At 34.9% G+C, this 23,148-nt stretch overlaps 1 protein-coding gene across 1 annotated transcript; it reads left to right on the top strand.

Moving 5' to 3' along the window:
- Window positions 1–5,670: 5,670 nt before the first annotated feature.
- LOC128635614 (uncharacterized) lies at window positions 5,671–11,390 on the top strand. The gene is made up of 2 exons (XM_053688679.1): window positions 5,671–6,103; window positions 9,588–11,390. The coding sequence occupies exons 1-2, from the start codon at window positions 5,875–5,877 to the stop codon at window positions 10,163–10,165; spliced, it is 807 nt and encodes a 268-aa protein (XP_053544654.1). The 5' UTR covers window positions 5,671–5,874; the 3' UTR covers window positions 10,166–11,390.
- Window positions 11,391–23,148: the final 11,758 nt, after the last annotated feature.

The raw sequence follows: 23,148 nt of genomic DNA, 5'->3' as shown, positions 1-23,148 counted from the left end.
ACAATGATACCTATATACATTATATACCAGCACTTATAACAATGATGCCTATATACATTATATACCAGCACTTATAACAATGATGCCTATATAAATTATATACCAGCACTTATAACAATGATGCCTATATAAATTATATACCAGCACTTATAACAATGATGCCTATATAAATTATATACCAGCACTTATAACAATGATGCCTATATAAATTATATACCAGCACTTATAACAATGATGCCTATATAAATTATATACCAGCACTTATAACAATGATGCCTATATAAATTATATACCAGCACTTATAACAATGATGTCTATATAAATTATATACCAGCACTTATAACAATGATGCCTATATACATTATATACCAGCACTTATAACAATGATGCCTATATACATTATATACCAGCACTTATAACAATGATACCTATATAAATTATATACCAGCACTTATAACAATGATGTCTATATAAATTATATACCAGCACTTATAACAATGATGCCTATATACATTATATACCAGCACTTATAACAATGATACCTATATACATTATATACCAGCACTTATAACAATGATGCCTATATAAATTATATACCAGCACTTATAACAATGATGTCTATATAAATTATATACCAGCACTTATAACAATGATGCCTATATACATTATATACCAGCACTTATAACAATGATACCTATATACATTATATACCAGCACTTATAACAATGATGCCTATATAAATTATATTCCAGCACTTATAACAATGATGCCTATATAAATTATATACCAGCACTTATAACAATGATGCCTATATAAATTATATACCAGCACTTATAACAATGATACCTATAAATTATATACCAGCACTTATAACAATGATGCCTATATACATTATATACCAGCACTTATAACAATGATGCCTATATACATTATATACCAGCACTTATAACAATGATACCTATATACATTATATACCAGCACTTATAACAATGATGCCTATATAAATTATATACCAGCACTTATAACAATGATGCCTATATAAATTATATACCAGCACTTATAACAATGATACCTATATAAATTATATACCAGCACTTATAACAATGATACCTATATAAATTATATACCAGCACTTATAACAATGATGCCTATATAAATTATATACCAGCACTTATAACAATGATACCTATATACATTATATACCAGCACTTATAACAATGATACCTATATACATTATATACCAGCACTTATAACAATGATGCCTATATAAATTATATACCAACACTTATAACAATGATGCCTATATAAATTATATACCAGCACTTATAACAATGATGCCTATATAAATTATATACCAGCACTTATAACAATGATGCCTATATAAATTATATACAAGCACTTATAACAATGATGCCAATATAAATTATATACCAGCACTTATAACAATGATTCCTATATAAATTATATACCAGCACTTATAACAATGATGCCTATATACATTATATACCAGCACTTATAACAATGATGCCTATATAAATTATATACCAGCACTTATAACAATGATGCCTATATAAATTATATACCAGCACTTATAACAATGATGTCTATATAAATTATATACCAGCACTTATAACAATGATGCCTATATACATTATATACCAGCACTTATAACAATGATGCCGATATAAATTATATACCAGCACTTATAACAATGATACCTATATACATTATATACCAGCACTTATAACAATGATGCCTATATACATTATATACCAGCACTTATAACAATGATGCCTATATATATTATATACCAGCACTTATAACAATGATGCCTATATACATTATATACCAGCACTTATAACAATGATGCAGATATAAATTATATACCAGCACTTATAACAATGATACCTATATACATTATATACCAGCACTTATAACAATGATACCTATATAAATTATATACCGGCACTTATAACAATGATGCCTATATAAATTATATACCAGCACTTATAACAATGATGCCTATATAAAATATATACCAGCACTTATAACAATGATGCCTATATATATTATATACCAGCACTTATAACAATGATGCCTATATAAATTATATACCAGCACTTATAACAATGATGACTATATAAATTATATACCAGCACTTATAACAATGATACCTATATAAATTATATACCAGCACTTATAACAATGATGCCTATATAAATTATATACCAGCACTTATAACAATGATGCCGATATAAATTATATACCAGCACTTATAACAATGATGCCTATATACATTATATACCAGCACTTATAACAATGATACCTTTATAAATTATATACCAGCACTTATAACAATGATACCTATATACATTATATACCAGCACGTATAACAATGATGCCTATATAAATTATATACCAGCACTTATAACAATGATGCCTATATACATTATATACCAGCACTTATAACAATGATACCTTTATAAATTATATACCAGCACTTATAACAATGATACCTATATACATTATATACCAGCACTTATAACAATGATGCATATATACATTATATACCAGCACTTATAACAATGATGCCTATATAAATTATATACCAGCACTTATAACAATGATGCCTATATAAATTATATACCAGCACTTATAACAATAATGCCTATATAAATTATATACCAGCACTTATAACAATGATGCCTATATAAATTATATACCAGCACTTATAACAATGATGCCTATATAAATTATATACCAGCACTTATAACAATGATGCCTATATAAATTATATACCAGCACTTATAACAATGATGTCTATATAAATTATATACCAGCACTTATAACAATGATGCCTATAATCATTATATACCAGCACTTATAACAATGATTCCTATATACATTATATACCAGCACTTATAACAATGATACCTATATAAATTATATACCAGCACTTATAACAATGATGCCTATATACATTATATACCAGCACTTATAACAATGATACCTATATACATTATATACCAGCACTTATAACAATGATGCCTATATAAATTATATACCAGCACTTATAACAATGATGCCTATATAAATTATATACCAGCACTTATAACAATGATGTCTATATAAATTATATACCAGCACTTATAACAATGATGCCTATATAAATTATATACCAGCACTTATAACAATGATGCCTATATAAATTATATACCAGCACTTATAACAATGATACCTATATACATTATATACCAGCACTTATAACAATGATGCCTATATAAATTATATACCAGCACTTATAACAATGATGCCTATATAAATTATATACCAGCACTAATAACAATGATGTCTATATAAATTATATACCAGCACTTATAACAATGATGCCTATATACATTATATACCAGCACTTATAACAATGATACCTATATACATTATATACCAGCACTTATAACAATGATGCCTATATAAATTATATACCAGCACTTATAACAATGAAGCCTATATAAATTATAAAGCAGCACTTATAACAATGATGCCTATATAAATTATATACCAGCACATATAACAATGATGCCTATATAAATTATATTCCAGCACTTATAACAATGATGCCTATATAAATTATATACCAGCACTTATAACAATGATACCTATATAAATTATATACCAGCACTTATAACAATGATACCTATATAAATTATATACCAGCACTTATAAAAATGATGCCTATATACATTATATACCAGCACTTATAACAATGATGCCTATATACATTATATACCAGCACTTATAACAATGATACCTATATACATTATATACCAGCACTTATAACAATGATGCCTATATAAATTATATACCAGCACTTATAACAATGATGTCTATATAAATTATATACCAGCACTTATAACAATGATGCCTATATAAATTATATACCAGCACTTATAACAATGATACCTATATAAATTATATACCAGCACTTATAACAATGATGCCTATATAAATTATATATCAGCACTTATAACAATGATGCCTATATAAATTATATACCAGCACTTATAACAAAGGAAATGTAAGGCAAATTGCGAGGAATGCACATAAGGGTTAAGGCCAAGACGGAGGAGGGGAGTGTTGTGTTGTGTGTGTGAAACAATGTTGCAGAAAGAGAGGAGGGGTTCCAGCTTACCTTTTTAAGCCCAGTGCAGGAAGCACATGTCCTCTTTCTGCTGTTTTTCTCAAAGTTTTCACATGAGACGTTCAAGGAGATCTAAAGCACCTCCAAAGCGAATCATGGAGGCTGGGGAGGAACCTGCAGAGAGAGAAGTTGTTGAAGACAGCGATGAAGCAGCTGAGTGGATCCCTCCATCGCCAGAAACGGTGGGTCGAACCCCTTTACTTCCCTCCCTTTCCCCTTCACTTGATCAATCCTCCGGGGAGGTTGGGGGTAGTGGTGGGGAGATTTCAGATAGGGCCCTACTGGAGGTGCTGGCATTAGTGAGCAATATGGGGGGTAGTGCTGGGCATCCAGATGGCGCGTCTGAGCCCGTCGGCCATGCGGCCGGGAGTGAGCCCTCTTTTCGGGGGGTTAGTTCTGACATAGGCCCCAATTTAGTTACCACGTCGGGCCCTGCCGGGCCCGTTTCTGGCCTTCGCAGGCCCACATGTCCCCCTAAAGTAGCCGGTAAAGCGGGGGTCCCCGCTAGGCCCGCTATGTGGTCTACAGCCGCTAGCTCCTCTGTCCCCTGCTCTCCGGTCCCCCTGGCTGGGCCTCCCTCCCCTCGCGTGGTCGCGGCGGGCCCTTCTCGGCCTTGTGGCGTTCCGGTCCCCGGCCCCTACGGGCCTTGCTCTTTTGCCCCAATAGTTGGTAGTTTTAGTGGGAGCAGTTCGGCCTTACCTCCGACGTCGTCTCCGGTGTCTCAGGACTCCATCGCGGCCGCGGTATCCCTTTTCCAGATGTGGGCATCTTCTTTGTCGGGGTCTCCGGGTGCGTCCCACGTGGTCCTTGGTCCTCCGGCGGTGGTTGCGCAGGCTCCCGCGTCGACTGTTCCTCCATCGGCGGCGACTTCCGGTTTGCGGTCCTCCGAGGGCGGGACTTCCGGTGACGTCATTTCCGATGACGTCACTGCCGGTCCCGCCATTTGTCAGCGGTCATCGAAGCGGAGCAGGTCGAGTTCCCCGCGCGGCGTCCAAGGTAAGAGAGGAGTGCCGCGGGGGGGAACTTATGCTCCGGGGGGCAATTCTGCTGATGCAATGGGGTCTACAGGGGCAGCACTTGTGGGGGTTGATCTTCACGAGGGGGCTAATGGTGAATCAATGGAGGAATTACCTCAGGGGGGGCATTTCTCTGGCCAAATGAACCCGGGGGTCCCTGTTGGAGGCCCCCGTGGGCAGGTTGCAAAGGGTATTACGGCCCGGCAAAGGGCAAAGGCCCCGTCGGGCAGTAATCCTCGTCAAGGGGCAAAGGCCCCATTGGGCAATTATAAAGGTGTCGCAGCACCTATTGGGCACGCTAGGAGTATGCCTAAGAGCGCTGGCAGTAATAGTGAGGTTTCTTTGGGCAAAGGCGGCGCCCGTGCAGGCGGCGCTTTTGGCGCGCAAATTAGTGGGAGTGTAGGGGCTAGGCCTCAGGCTCCGGGCGCATCCCCGGCAGCAGCGAGGAAGGTGGTAACTAGGTCTTCTACCAAACATGGTTCACCAGAACAGTTTCAGAGTTTAGATTTAGCGGTTGCATCCACTAGACGTAAGAAAGCCACCCCTATCACTCAGAAGTCAGTACATTTTAGTGAAGAGATAGAGGACTTTACAGAAGATGAGCAGGGTGTGTATGATGATGTTGCAAGTGGCGAAGACAACCATGATGTGTGTGAGGGGATGCATGAACGGTCTGGGCACAGGGGGAGGGGTAGAGCAGACCTTCCCCTTCGTGGTACTCCTCTCTGGCAATCTCTTTTGCAGGAAAGCGACATGGCTACGTCAGGAGATTCAGGCAGCGGGTTGGAGAGAGGTGCTGAGAGCGGCCAGGACTCCATGGTGTCAGAGGATGAGCGTCCTTCTACTTCGGGAGTCGTGGCGATTCCAAACAGGACTGGTGTGAGAGATGGTGAGTCCTCAGTTTCAGTGGGGTTGCGGGGTTTTACCTCATCCTCGGATGATTCTGGGTCAGAAAATGACAAGGAACTGGGGTTGCATGGGAAGGGCAATAAAAGAATGTATAAGATGCTTAGATGGTTAACTGATGAGAAGAGATCAGAAAAAGGGGGTTTGCGTGACCGTCATGACTATATTGCCTCTGGTAGGTCCGACAGGGCTGCCCCACCCAGACTTCGCATAAGTGGGGTGGGGAGGCCTGTTAATCGGAAGGTGGCACTCCAAGGGGATACTAGATCCTGGTCTTCTTATGATCTGCACGAGCATTTGAAGACTAAGACAGTACGGAGAATTCAAGAGGGTAAATTTGTTAACATCTTCGAGCTCTCGGTGGAAGCCCTAAGGCAGAAAGCGAGAGCGGAGGATGGGACAGGCCCCAAGAAGTACCAGCGCCCAGATACATTTCACGAATGGCGCCGGTGTTTCAGGATCTATGCGTCCTGCTATTTGCAAAAATGGCCGGACCAGTGTTTAGCCGTGTTGAAATACATGGAAAACATGGAGATCATTGCTGATAATTATCGCGATGGTGCCTGGCGGGATTACGATGAGGAGTTCCGCAGAAAGATGGTGGGTAATCCACTGTTGGATTTCGGGTGCGTAGAAATGCAACTCTGGGCCCGGCTGGGTCCCGAGAAATCACTAGGTACTGCGGGGGCCCCGGCGGGTGCAACGCAGTTTCGACCCGCAAATAGATTTCGCAGACGCCCAGCTGGGGTTTGTTGGAAATTCCAGGACAAGCAATGCACGTTGGGAACCGCGTGTTCCTTTCGGCACGCTTGTCGCATCTGCGGGGGATTTCACCCTGCCGCGGACTGCGTTAAAAAAGGGGAGAGACAGGACAGGACTGGGCCAAGAGGCCCTGCTGTCGCTAAGAGCGGACACCCCGCTGAAGGTGGCCGCAATTAGTAAGTGGCTCACGCTATACCCCGATAGGGTAACGGCGGCCTTGTTGGAGTCAGGGCTCCGGGAAGGTTTTGTTATCCCCGTACAAGGTCCGGTTTCGGGTGCGGCTTCTCGCAGGAACCTGAAATCTGCCTCCCTTTTCCCGGAGGTATTGAAGGAGAAATTGGGTAAGGAAGTTTCACTGGGTAGAATGGCTGGCCCGTTTAGGGAAAAACCTATGCCGGGATTGGTTATCTCGCCTCTAGGGGTCGTGCCCAAGAAAGACCCAGGAAAGTTTAGGATGATACAACATCTCTCATACCCAAAGGGAAAGTCAGTCAATGACGCCATTCCTCAGGACTTAAGTACCGTATATTACCAGTCATTTGATGATGCCTTGCAAGTAGTACGCAGATCGGGTCATGGGGCTTTACTGGCCAAGCTTGACATCGAGTCTGCTTTCAGACTCTTGCCGATTCACCCCGCATCATTTTACTTAATGGGTTGTTTTTTCAACGGACACTATTATGTTGACCGTTGTTTGCCCATGGGGTGTTCCATTTCCTGCGCCTATTTTGAGGCGTTTAGTTCCTTCTTGCATTGGGCCGTGGCGGAAGTGACAGGAGAGGATAGGATTGCTCACTACTTGGACGACTTTCTCCTGGTCGGCAGACAGGGGTCTAGGGAATGTGAGCTGCTCCTTTACGCCATGCGGCTGTTGATGGAGAAATTTGGAGTCCCCTTAGCAGAAGACAAATCGGAGGGCCCTTGCACTTGTCTAACCTTCCTGGGTATCGAAATTGATTCGGTAGCCCAGGAATGTAGGCTTCCGGTTGATAAGGTACAGAAGATGTTGGCAGCAGTCAGGAGCCTCGCAGCGGCGCAGTTTTGCACGCTGAAAGAGCTCCAATCGGTTTTGGGTCTGCTCAACTTTGCAGGGAGGGTCATCCCGATGGGGAGGATTTTCCTGAAAAGAATGGAGCGCTTGTTGCCGGGAGTTACTTCCCCTAAGGCCAAACTAATGGTTAATAGTGACATGAGGGAAGACCTCCGTGTCTGGGATCTGTTCCTCAGGGATTTCAATGGGATCTGTATTTGGAGAACCCCCCAGACTCCGGCGCGAGAACTGCACCTCTTTACTGATGCTGCTGGGGGTTTTGGATACGGCGCCTATCTCAATGGCGAGTGGAGCGCCGAACCTTGGCCGGCAGAGTGGGCGGCCAGGGGCCTGACCAGGAACCTGTGCCTTCTAGAGCTTTTCCCCATTCTGGTGGCGTTGGAGATCTGGGGGGACAAGCTCGAGAACCGCTCCGTCATTTTTTGGACGGACAATTTGAGCGTGGTTTACGCCATTAACGGTCTCTCTTCGTCCTCACCACCAGTAATTCGATATCTGAGAATTCTGGTTTTGAGATGCCTCAAGCGGAACATTGAGTTTCGGGCTAGGCATGTCCCAGGAGTTAAAAACGTTATTGCTGATGCACTATCTCGCTTTCAATGGGAAAATTTTAGGAAATGTGCTCCTGAGGCTGCCACTCATGGCTTTCCCTGTCCCCCTTTTCTTTGGCAGGTGGCTTTGGATGGCAGTCCCTGATTCCGGTGCTTAAGGCGTCCCTGGCACCTTCCACTTGGAAGTCCTATATAAGGTACTGGGAAGAATGGGTATTCTTCTGCGATGTCCAAGGATTTCCTTCTTGTGCTGGTGAGCAGGACTGGCTATTGCGCTGGCTCGCGGAGCTTAGGGCTAAGTTAGCTAAGAAAGGGGCGGTATCCGCGCGGTTGGCGGCGGTGTCCTTTTTCTGTAAACTATTCACGCTGACGGACTCTTCCAAAACGTTTTTGATTCGTCAAATACTGAGGGGTTGGGGAAGGTCGGAAGTGCGGCGTCCAGACGTTAGGGAACCCATAACGGCGGACAGGTTGGTCCTCCTGCTTCGTGTTTTACCGGAGGTATGTTCCTCAGACTACGAGGTGCGGCTTTTTTCAGCGGCGTTCGCCATGGCGTTTCATGGTGCTCTCCGAGTGGGGGAATTGGTCCCCCAGTCTAAGTTGGCGAAAGTGGGTGGCGTCCTGGCGGAGCACGTCAGGTTTACGGATAATGGGGTATTACTTTTCATCCCTCGATCGAAAGTCGATCAAGATGGTAGGGGGGCCTGGCTGTCGCTACCCGCGCATGCGGGTTCCGCCTGCTGCCCTAGTGCACTGTTGAAGACCTTCTCGGACAGGCGTCCAGTGGGTGCGGTTAGATTTTTAATTCATCAGGATGGTACCCCCCTGACGAGGTTTCAATTTCGGAAGGTTTTGGGGTGGGCGGCTAAAAAAGTGGGCTTGAATCCCAATACTATAGCTCCTCACTCCTTTAGGGTTGGAGCTGCTACGACGGCGGCGACTTTAGGCTGGTCGGCTGACCGCATAATGGCGCTTGGGAGGTGGAAGTCTAAGAGGTATCAGATTTACGTTAGGCCACTTATATCCCAATGTTAATATTTGCTGGTTGATAATGTTGCACACTGCGTTGCCATTATATGCCCTAACTCTTGTTTCTATTGCAGGGCCTAGAAGTGGGCCACTTCGTGCCTGGATCGTTGGGCACTCATTCGTACACTGGGCGGCTATCCGAGCGGCATCGCAACCTGGAGGGCAGCAGCTTGGGTTCTCATTCTCCAGGGTGGTAGTTAGGTGGTTAGGGAGGAGAGGCCTTTGCTGGGCAGATCTGCCTGGGTTACTGCAATCCGCCATGAGGCGGTGGGAGAAACCCCATGTGCTGATCATCCACTTAGGTGGGAATGATCTCGGCTCAATTCCCGGCCGGGACTTGAGCGCAGTGATCCAATCAGATCTGCGCACCTTTAAAGCTTGGTTGCCTGGTGTGAGAATGGGCTGGTCAAACATTATACCGAGGTTGACGTGGAGACACATGGCCAATCATAGGGCAGCGTTCCAAGTTCGCAAGAAGCTCAATAGAGATGTTAGGAAGCTTATGTGCGAGCTAGGTGGTTTTGTTGTGGAACACAAGTTCATTACGGCCGCTGACCGTAGCCTGTACCGAGGCGACGGGGTCCATCTTACGGACCATGGCATGGACCTGTTTATTGAAGATATACGTCAGTCCCTACTCCTATTTGTGTGAGTTGGGTGGCGGCGAGAGTGGCCCTTGATATTCGGGCGATCTCGTGGCGGGTGGACAGTGTCCGGGGGCAGGATGTGATCGAGGTAGAGTGACGGCACTTCCGGCCAGGGATGAAGTCCCCAGACGCGCGTCTGGGGTGTTCCCTGCCCGTGTGATTACGATGCCGAGAATTCCCTGTTTTATAGTATTGAGCTACGCTCTGCTTCTTCTCCTGCGCCCTGGTACTGCCCATCTTGTTAGCATGGGTTACTACGTTTTAGCTAGTACCTGATTGCCGCCCCCCTGGTCCATGTTTATTCAGACGGTCGTTAGTTCTTGTGTTGCTACAATAAACGTGACCTGCGGGTTTTCTCTAACCATAAAAAGTTGTTGTGTCGTTATTTTGTGTGTTATTTATTTCTACGTTTAGAAACTAAGTTGAGTTTATGTTAAACCAAGAATGTATATAGTTATAAGTTATTCTTTCCACAGAGGAGGATATGGCATTTAATCCCTTAAGGAAATGTAAGGCAAATTGCCTGGAATGCACATAAGGGTTAAGGCCAAGACGGAGGAGGGGAGTGTTGTGTTGTGTGTGTGAAACAATGTTGCAGAAAGAGAGGAGGGGTTCCAGCTTACCTTTTTAAGCCCAGTGCAGGAAGCACATGTCCTCTTTCTGCTGTTTTTCTCAAAGTTTTCCCCACCCTTCCCTCCCTTTGTTTATTATTTTGCAATCAGTAGGGGGATCCGTCCTTATGGTGGTCCCCAGGGACTAGGGCTATCCGAAGGCTTGATGAGGGCTAGCCAGCCTATTTCTGTAAGTCCAAGGACGTTAAGTTTCAGCTCCCCAGGTATTTCAATCTGGTTTACGCACCTTTTTGATCCTGGCCCTTACTGGTACGGAGTGGTGGTTTGCACCCTGGGCTGGCGGGTGGACAGTGTCCGGGGGCAGGATGTGATCGAGGTAGAGTGACGGCACTTCCGGCCAGGGATGAAGTCCCCAGACGCGCGTCTGGGGTGTTCCCTGCCCGTGTGATTACGATGCCGAGAATTCCCTGTTTTATAGTATTGAGCTACGCTCTGCTTCTTCTCCTGCGCCCTGGTACTGCCCATCTTGTTAGCATGGGTTACTACGTTTTAGCTAGTACCTGATTGCCGCCCCCCTGGTCCATGTTTATTCAGACGGTCGTTAGTTCTTGTGTTGCTACAATAAACGTGACCTGCGGGTTTTCTCTAACCATAAAAAGTTGTTGTGTCGTTATTTTGTGTGTTATTTATTTCTACGTTTAGAAACTAAGTTGAGTTTATGTTAAACCAAGAATGTATATAGTTATAAGTTATTCTTTCCACAGAGGAGGATATGGCATTTAATCCCTTATGATGCCTATATAAATTATATACCAGCACTTATAACAATGATGCCTATATAAATTATATACCAGCACTTATAACAATGATACCTATATAAATTATATACCAGCACTTATAACAATGATGCCTATATAAATTATATACCAGCACTTATAACAATGATGCCTATATAAATTATATACCAGCACTTATAACAATGTTGCCTATATACATTATATACCAGCACTTATAACATTGATGCCTATATAAATTATATACCAGCACTTATAACAATGATGCCGATATAAATTATATACCAGCACTTATAACAATGATGCCTATATAAATTATATACCAGCACTTATAACAATGATACCTATATAAATTATATACCAGCACTTATAACAATGATGTCTATATAAATTATATACCAGCACTTATAACAATGATGCCTATATAAATTATATACCAGCACTTATAACAATGATGCCGATATAAATTATATACCAGAACTTATAACAATGATGCCTATATAAATTATATACCAGCACTTATAACAATGATGCCTATATAAATTATATACCAGCACTTATAACAATGATACCTATATAAATTATATACCAGCACTTATAACAATGATGCCTATATAAATTATATACCAGCACTTATAACAATGATGCCTATATAAATTATATACCAGCACTTATAACAATGATGTCTATATAAATTATATACCAGCACTTATAACAATGATGCCTATATACATTATATACCAGCACTTATAACAATGATGCCTATATACATTATATACAAGCACTTATAACAATGATACCTATATAAATTATATACCAGCACTTATAACAATGATGTCTATATAAATTATATACCAGCACTTATAACAATGATGCCTATATACATTATATACCAGCACTTATAACAATGATACCTATATACATTATATACCAGCACTTATAACAATGATGCCTATATAAATTATATACCAGCACTTATAACAATGATGCCTATATAAATTATATACCAGCACTTATAACAATGATGTCTATATAAATTATATACCAGCACTTATAACAATGATGCCTATATACATTATATACCAGCACTTATAACAATGATACCTATATACATTATATACCAGCACTTATAACAATGATGCCTATATCAATTATATACCAGCACTTATAACAATGATGCCTATATAAATTATATACCAGCACTTATAACAATGATGCCTATATAAATTATATACCAGCACATATAACAATGATGCCTATATAAATTATATTCCAGCACTTATAACAATGATGCCTATATAAATTATATACCAGCACTTATAACAATGATACCTATATAAATTATATACCAGCACTTATAACAATGATACCTATATAAATTATATACCAGCACTTATAACAATGATGCCTATATACATTATATACCAGCACTTATAACAATGATGCCTATATACATTATATACCAGCACTTATAACAATGATACCTATATACATTATATACCAGCACTTATAACAATGATGCCTATATAAATTATATACCAGCACTTATAACAATGATGCCTATATAAATTATATACCAGCACTTATAACAATGATACCTATATAAATTATATACCAGCACTTATAACAATGATACCTATATAAATTATATACCAGCACTTATAACAATGATGCCTATATAAATTATATACCAGCACTTATAACAATGATACCTATATACATTATATACCAGCATTTATAACAATGATACCTATATACATTATATACCAGCACTTATAACAATGATGCCTATATAAATTATATACCAACACTTATAACAATGATGCCTATATAAATTATATACCAGCACTTATAACAATGATGCCTATATAAATTATATACCAGCACTTATAACAATGATGCCTATATAAATTATATACAAGCACTTATAACAATGATGCCGATATAAATTATATACCAGCACTTATAACAATGATTCCTATATAAATTATATACCAGCACTTATAACAATGATGCCTATATACATTATATACCAGCACTTATAACAATGATGCCTATATAAATTATATACCAGCACTTATAACAATGATGCCTATATACATTATATACCAGCACTTATAACAATGATGCCTATATAAATTATATACCAGCACTTATAACAATGATGCCTATATAAATTATATACCAGCACTTATAACAATGATGTCTATATAAATTATATACCAGCACTTATAACAATGATGCCTATATAAATTATATACCAGCACTTATAACAATGATACCTATATACATTATATACCAGCACGTATAACAATGATACCTATATAAATTATATACCAGCACTTATAACAATGATGCCTATATAAATTATATACCAGCACTTATAACAATGATGCCTATATAAATTATATACCAGCACTTATAACAATGATACCTATATAAATTATATACCAGCACTTATAACAATGATGCCTATATAAATTATATACCAGCACTTATAACAATGATGCCTATATAAATTATATACCAGCACTTATAACAATGATGCCTATATACATTATATACCAGCACTTATAACAATGATGCCTATATAAATTATATACCAGCACTTATAACAATGATACCTATATAAATTATATACCAGCACTTATAACAATGATGCCTATATAAATTATATACCAGCACGTATAACAATGATGCCTATATAAATTATATACCAGCACTTATAACAATGTTGCCTATATAAATTATATACCAGCACTTATAACAATGATGCCTATATAAATTATATACCAGCACTTATAACAATGATGCCTATATACATTATATACCAGCACTTATAACAATGATGCCTATATAAATTATATACCAGCACTTATAACAATGATGACTATATAAATTATATATCAGCACTTATAACAATGATACCTATATAAATTATATACCAGCACTTATAACAATGATGCCTATATAAATTATATACCAGCACTTATAACAATGATGCCGATATAAATTATATACCAGCACTTATAACAATGATGCCTATATACATTATATACCAGCACTTATAACAATGATACCTATATACATTATATACCAGCACTTATAACAATGATGCCTATATAAATTATATACCAGTACTTATAACAATGATGCCTATATACATTATATACCAGCACTTATAACAATGATACCTATATAAATTATATACCAGCACTTATAACAATGATGCCTATATAAATTATATACCAGCACTTATAACAATGATGCCTATATAAATTATATACCAGCACTTATAACAATGATACCTATATAAATTATATACCAGCACTTATAACAATGATACATATATAAATTATATACCAGCACTTATAACAATGATGCCTATATAAATCATATACCAGCACTTATAACAATGATACCTATATACATTATATACCAGCACTTATAACAATGATACCTATATACATTATATACCAGCACTTATAACAATGATGCCTATATACATTATATACCAGCACTTATAACAATGATGCCTATATACATTATATACCAGCACTTATAACAATGATGCCGATATAAATTTTATACCAGCACTTATAACAATGATACCTATATACATTATATACCAGCACTTATAACAATGATACCTATATACATTATATACCAGCACTTATAACAATGATACCTATATACATTATATACCAGCACTTATAACAATGATGCCTATATACATTATATACCAGCACTTATAACATTGATGCCTATATACATTATATACCAGCACTTATAACAATGATGCCAATATAAATTATATACCAGCACTTATAACAATGATACCTATATACATTATATACCAGCACTTATAACAATGATGCCTATATAAATTATATACCAGCACTTATAACAATGATGCCTATATAAATTATATACCAGCACTTATAACAATGATACCTATATAAATTATATACCGGCACTTATAACAATGATGCCTATATAAATTATATACCAGCACTTATAACAATGATGCCTATATAAATTATATACCAGCACTTATAACAATGATGCCTATATATATTATATACCAGCACTTATAACAATGATGCCTATATAAATTATATACCAGCACTTATAACAATGATGACTATATAAATTATATACCAGCACTTATAACAATGATACCTATATAAATTATATACCAGCACTTATAACAATGATGCCTATATAAATTATATACCAGCACTTATAACAATGATGCCGATATAAATTATATACCAGCACTTATAACAATGATGCCTATATACATTATATACCAGCACTTATAACAATGATACCTATATACATTATATACCAGCACTTATAACAATGATGCCTATATAAATTATATACCAGCACTTATAACAATGATGCCTATATACATTATATACCAGCACTTATAACAATGATACCTATATAAATTATATACCAGCACTTATAACAATGATACCTATATACATTATATACCAGCACTTATAACAATGATGCCTATATACATTATATACCAGCACTTATAACAAAGATTCCTATATAAATTATATACCAGCACTTATAACAATGATGCCTATATAAATTATATACCAGCACTTATAACAATGATGCCTATATAAATTATATACCAGCACTTATAACAATGATGCCTATATAAATTATATACCAGCACTTATAACAATGATGCCTATATAAATTATATACCAGCACTTATAACAATGATGCCTATATAAATTATATACCAGCACTTATAACAATGATGCCTATATAAATAATATACCAGCACTTATAACAATGATACCTATATAAATTATATACCAGCACTTATAACAATGATGCCTATATAAATTATATACCAGCACTTATAACAATGATGCCTATATAAATTATATACCAGCACTTATAACAATGATGTCTATATAAATTATATACCAGCACTTATAACAATGATGCCTATATACATTATATACCAGCACTTATAACAATGATGCCTATATACATTATATACCAGCACTTATAACAATGATACCTATATAAATTATATACCAGCACTTATAACAATGATGTCTATATAAATTATATACCAGCACTTATAACAATGATGCCTATATACATTATATACCAGCACTTATAACAATGATACCTATATACATTATATACCAGCACTTATAACAATGATGCCTATATAAATTATATACCAGCACTTATAACAATGATGCCTATATAAATTATATACCAGCACTTATAACAATGATGTCTATATAAATTATATACCAGCACTTATAACAATGATGCCTATATACATTATATACCAGCACTTATAACAATGATACCTATATACATTATATACCAGCACTTATAACAATGATGCCTATATCAATTATATACCAGCACTTATAACAATGATGCCTATATAAATTATATACCAGCACTTATAACAATGATGCCTATATAAATTATATACCAGCACATATAACAATGATGCCTATATAAATTATATTCCAGCACTTATAACAATGATGCCTATATAAATTATATACCAGCACTTATAACAATGATACCTATATAAATTATATACCAGCACTTATAACAATGATACCTATATAAATTATATACCAGCACTTATAACAATGATGCCTATATACATTATATACCAGCACTTATAACAATGATGCCTATATACATTATATACCAGCACTTATAACAATGATACCTATATACATTATATACCAGCACTTATAACAATGATGCCTATATAAATTATATACCAGCACTTATAACAATGATGCCTATATAAATTATATACCAGCACTTATAACAATGATACCTATATAAATTATATACCAGCACTTATAACAATGATACCTATATAAATTATATACCAGCACTTATAACAATGATGCCTATATAAATTATATACCAGCACTTATAACAATGATACCTATATACATTATATACCAGCATTTATAACAATGATACCTATATACATTATATACCAGCACTTATAACAATGATGCCTATATAAATTATATACCAACACTTATAACAATGATGCCTATATAAATTATATACCAGCACTTATAACAATGATGCCTATATAAATTATATACCAGCACTTATAACAATGATGCCTATATAAATTATATACAAGCACTTATAACAATGATGCCGATATAAATTATATACCAGCACTTATAACAATGATTCCTATATAAATTATATACCAGCACTTATAACAATGATGCCTATATACATTATATACCAGCACTTATAACAATGATGCCTATATAAATTATATACCAGCACTTATAACAATGATGCCTATATAAATTATATACCAGCACTTATAACAATGATGTCTATATAAATTATATACCAGCACTTATAACAATGATGCCTATATAAATTATATACCAGCACTTATAACAATGATACCTATATACATTATATACCAGCACGTATAACAATGATACCTATATAAATTATATACCAGCACTTATAACAATGATGCCTATATAAATTATATACCAGCACTTATAACAATGATGCCTATATAAATTATATACCAGCACTTATAACAATGATACCTATATAAATTATATACCAGCACTTATAACAATGATGCCTATATAAATTATATACCAGCACTTATAACAATGATGCCTATATAAATTATATACCAGCACTTATAACAATGATGCCTATATACATTATATACCAGCACTTATAACAATGATGCCTATATAAATTATATACCAGCACTTATAACAATGATACCTATATAAATTATATACCAGCACTTATAACAATGATGCCTATATAAATTATATACCAGCACTTATAACAATGATGCCTATATAAATTATATACCAGCACTTATAACAATGTTGCCTATATAAATTATATACCAGCACTTATAACAATGATGCCTATATAAATTATATACCAGCACTTATAACAATGATGCCTATATACATTATATACCAGCACTTATAACAATGATGCCTATATAAATTATATACCAGCACTTATAACAATGATGACTATATAAATTATATACCAGCACTTATAACAATGATACCTATATAAATTATATACCAGCACTTATAACAATGATGCCTATATAAATTATATACCAGCACTTATAACAATGATGCCGATATAAATTATATACCAGCACTTATAACAATGATGCCTATATACATTATATACCAGCACTTATAACAATGATACCTATATACATTATATACCAGCACTTATAACAATGATGCCTATATAAATTATATACCAGTACTTATAACAATGATGCCTATATACATTATATACCAGCACTTATAACAATGATACCTATATAAATTATATACCAGCACTTATAACAATGATGCCTATATAAATTATATACCAGCACTTATAACAATGATGCCTATATAAATTATATACCAGCACTTATAACAATGATACCTATATAAATTATATACCAGCACTTATAACAATGATACCTATATAAATTATATACCAGCACTTATAACAATGATGCCTATATAAATTATATACCAGCACTTATAACAAGATACCTATATACATTATATACCAGCACTTATAACAATGATACCTATATACATTATATACCAGCACTTATAACAATGATGCCTATATACATTATATACCAGCACTTATAACAATGATGCCTATATACATTATATACCAGCACTTATAACAATGATGCCGATATAAATTTTATACCAGCACTTATAACAATGATACCTATATACATTATATACCAGCACTTATAACAATGATGCCTATATACATTATATACCAGCACTTATAACAATGATGCCTATATACATTATATACCAGCACTTATAACAATGATGCCGATATAAATTATATACCAGCACTTATAACAATGATACCTATATACATTATATACCAGCACTTATAACAATGATGCCTATATAAATTATATACCAGCACTTATAACAATGATGCCTATATAAATTATATACCAGCACTTATAACAATGATACCTATATAAATTATATACCGGCACTTATAACAATGATGCCTATATAAATTATATACCAGCACTTATAACAATGATGCCTATATAAATTATATACCAGCACTTATAACAATGATGCCTATATATATTATATACCAGCACTTATAACAATGATGCCTATATAAATTATATACCAGCACTTATAACAATGATGACTATATAAATTATATACCAGCACTTATAACAATGATACCTATATAAATTATATACCAGCACTTATAACAATGATGCCTATATAAATTATATACCAGCACTTATAACAATGATGCCGATATAAATTATATACCAGCACTTATAACAATGATGCCTATATACATTATATACCAGCACTTATAACAATGATACCTATATACATTATATACCAGCACTTATAACAATGATACCTATATAAATTATATACCAGCACTTATAACAATGATGCCTATATAAATTATATACCAGCACTTATAACAATGATGCCTATATAAATTATATACCAGCACTTATAACAATGATACCTATATAAATTATATACCGGCACTTATAACAATGATGCCTATATAAATTATATACCAGCACTTATAACAATGATGCCTATATAAATTATATACCAGCACTTATAACAATGATGCCTATATATATTATATACCAGCACTTATAACAATGATGCCTATATAAATTATATACCAGCACTTATAACAATGATGACTATATAAATTATATACCAGCACTTATAACAATGATACCTATATAAATTATATACCAGCACTTATAACAATGATGCCTATATAAATTATATACCAGCACTTATAACAATGATGCCGATATAAATTATATACCAGCACTTATAACAATGATGCCTATATACATTATATACCAGCACTTATAACAATGATACCTATATACATTATATACCAGCACTTATAACAATGATGCCTATATAAATTATATACCAGCACTTATAACAATGATGCCTATATACATTATATACCAGCACTTATAACAATGATACCTATATAAATTATATACCAGCACTTATAACAAAGATACCTATATACATTATATACCAGCACTTATAACAATGATGCCTATATACATTATATACCAGCACTTATAACAATGATGCCTATATAAATTATATACCAGCACTTATAACAATGATGCCTATATAAATTATATACCAGCACTTATAACAATGATGCCTATATAAATTATATACCAGCACTTATAACAATGATGCCTATATAAATTATATACCAGCACTTATAACAATGATGCCTATATAAATTATATACCAGCACTTATAACAATGATGCCTATATAAATTATATACCAGCACTTATAACAATGTCTATATAAATTATATACCAGCACTTATAACAATGATGCCTATATACATTATATACCAGCACTTATAACAATGATGCCTATATACATTATATACCAGCACTTATAACAATGATACCTATATAAATTATATACCAGCACTTATAACAATGATGCCTATATAAATTATATACCAGCACTTATAACAATGATGCCTATATACATTATATACCAGCACTTATAACAATGATACCTATATACATTATATACCAGCACTTATAACAATGATGCCTATATAAATTATATACCAGCACTTATAACAATGATGCCTATATAAATTATATACCAGCACTTATAACAATGATGTCTATATAAATTATATACCAGCACTTATAACAATGATGCCTATATACATTATATACCAGCACTTATAACAATGATACCTATATACATTATATACCAGCACTTATAACAATGATGCCTATATAAATTATATACCAGCACTTATAACAATGATGCCTATATAAATTATATACCAGCACTTATAACAATGATGCCTATATAAATTATATACCAGCACATATAACAATGATGCCTATATAAATTATATTCCAGCACTTATAACAATGATGCCTATATAAATTATATACCAGCACTTATAACAATGATACCTTTATAAATTATATACCATCACTTATAACAATGATACCTAAATAAATTATATACCAGCACTTATAACAATGATGCCTATATACATTATATACCAGCACTTATAACAATGATGCCTATATACATTATATACCAGCACTTATAACAATGATACCTATATACATTATATACCAGCACTTATAACAATGATGCCTATATAAATTATATACCAGCACTTATAACAATGATGCCTATATAAATTATATACCAGCACTTATAACAATGATGCCTATATAAATTATATACCAGCACGTATAACAATGATACCTATATAAATTATATACCAGCACTTATAACAATGATGCCTATATAAATTATATACCAGCACTTATAACAATGATGCCTATATAAATTATATACCAGCACTTATAACAATGATACCTATATAAATTATATACCAGCACTTATAACAATGATGCCTATATAAATTATATACCAGCACTTATAACAATGATGCCTATATAAATTATATACCAGCACTTATAACAATGATGCCTATATAAATTATATACCAGCACTTATAACAATGATGCCTATATAAATTATATACCAGCACTTATAACAATGATACCTATATAAATTATATACCAGCACTTATAACAATGATGCCTATATAAATTATATACCAGCACTTATAACAATGATGCCTATATACATTATATACCAGCACTTATAACAATGTTGCCTATATACATTATATACCAGCACTTATAACAATGATGCCTATATAAATTATATACCAGCACTTATAACAATGATGCCGATATAAATTATATACCAGCACTTATAACAATGATGCCTATATAAATTATATACCAGCACTTATAACAATGATGCCTATATAAATTATATACCAGCACTTATAACAATGATGCCTATATAAATTATATACCAGCACATATAACAATGATGCCTATATAAATTATATTCCAGCACTTATAACAATGATGCCTATATAAATTATATACCAGCACTTATAACAATGATACCTATATAAATTATATACCATCACTTATAACAATGATACCTAAATAAATTATATACCAGCACTTATAACAATGATGCCTATATACATTATATACCAGCACTTATAACAATGATGCCTATATACATTATATACCAGCACTTATAACAATGATACCTATATACATTATATACCAGCACTTATAACAATGATGCCTATATAAATTATATACCAGCACTTATAACAATGATGCCTATATAAATTATATACCAGCACTTATAACAATGATGCCTATATAAATTATATACCAGCACGTATAACAATGATTCCTATATAAATTATATACCAGCACTTATAACAATGATGCCTATATAAATTATATACCAGCACTTATAACAATGATGCCTATATAAATTATATACCAGCACTTATAACAATGATACCTATATAAATTATATACCAGCACTTATAACAATGATGCCTATATAAATTATATACCAGCACTTATAACAATGATGCCTATATAAATTATATACCAGCACTTATAACAATG

The sequence above is a fragment of the Bombina bombina genome, chromosome 7, assembly GCF_027579735.1.
Source record: "Bombina bombina isolate aBomBom1 chromosome 7, aBomBom1.pri, whole genome shotgun sequence".
Classification (NCBI taxonomy): domain Eukaryota; kingdom Metazoa; phylum Chordata; class Amphibia; order Anura; family Bombinatoridae; genus Bombina; species Bombina bombina.
Note: the sequence above shows the minus strand (reverse complement) of the source record. Positions and strands in the feature narration are given on the sequence as shown.

Bases quoted from the DNA above. Each gene is read 5' to 3' on its own strand.
- LOC128635614 (XM_053688679.1), top strand. From the start codon at position 5,875: ATGCATGAACGGTCTGGGCACAGGGGGAGGGGTAGAGCAGACCTTCCC. The intron at 6,104-9,587 runs GTGAGTCCTCAG...TTTCTATTGCAG, and splicing joins CAGGACTGGTGTGAGAGATG to GGCCTAGAAGTGGGCCACTT.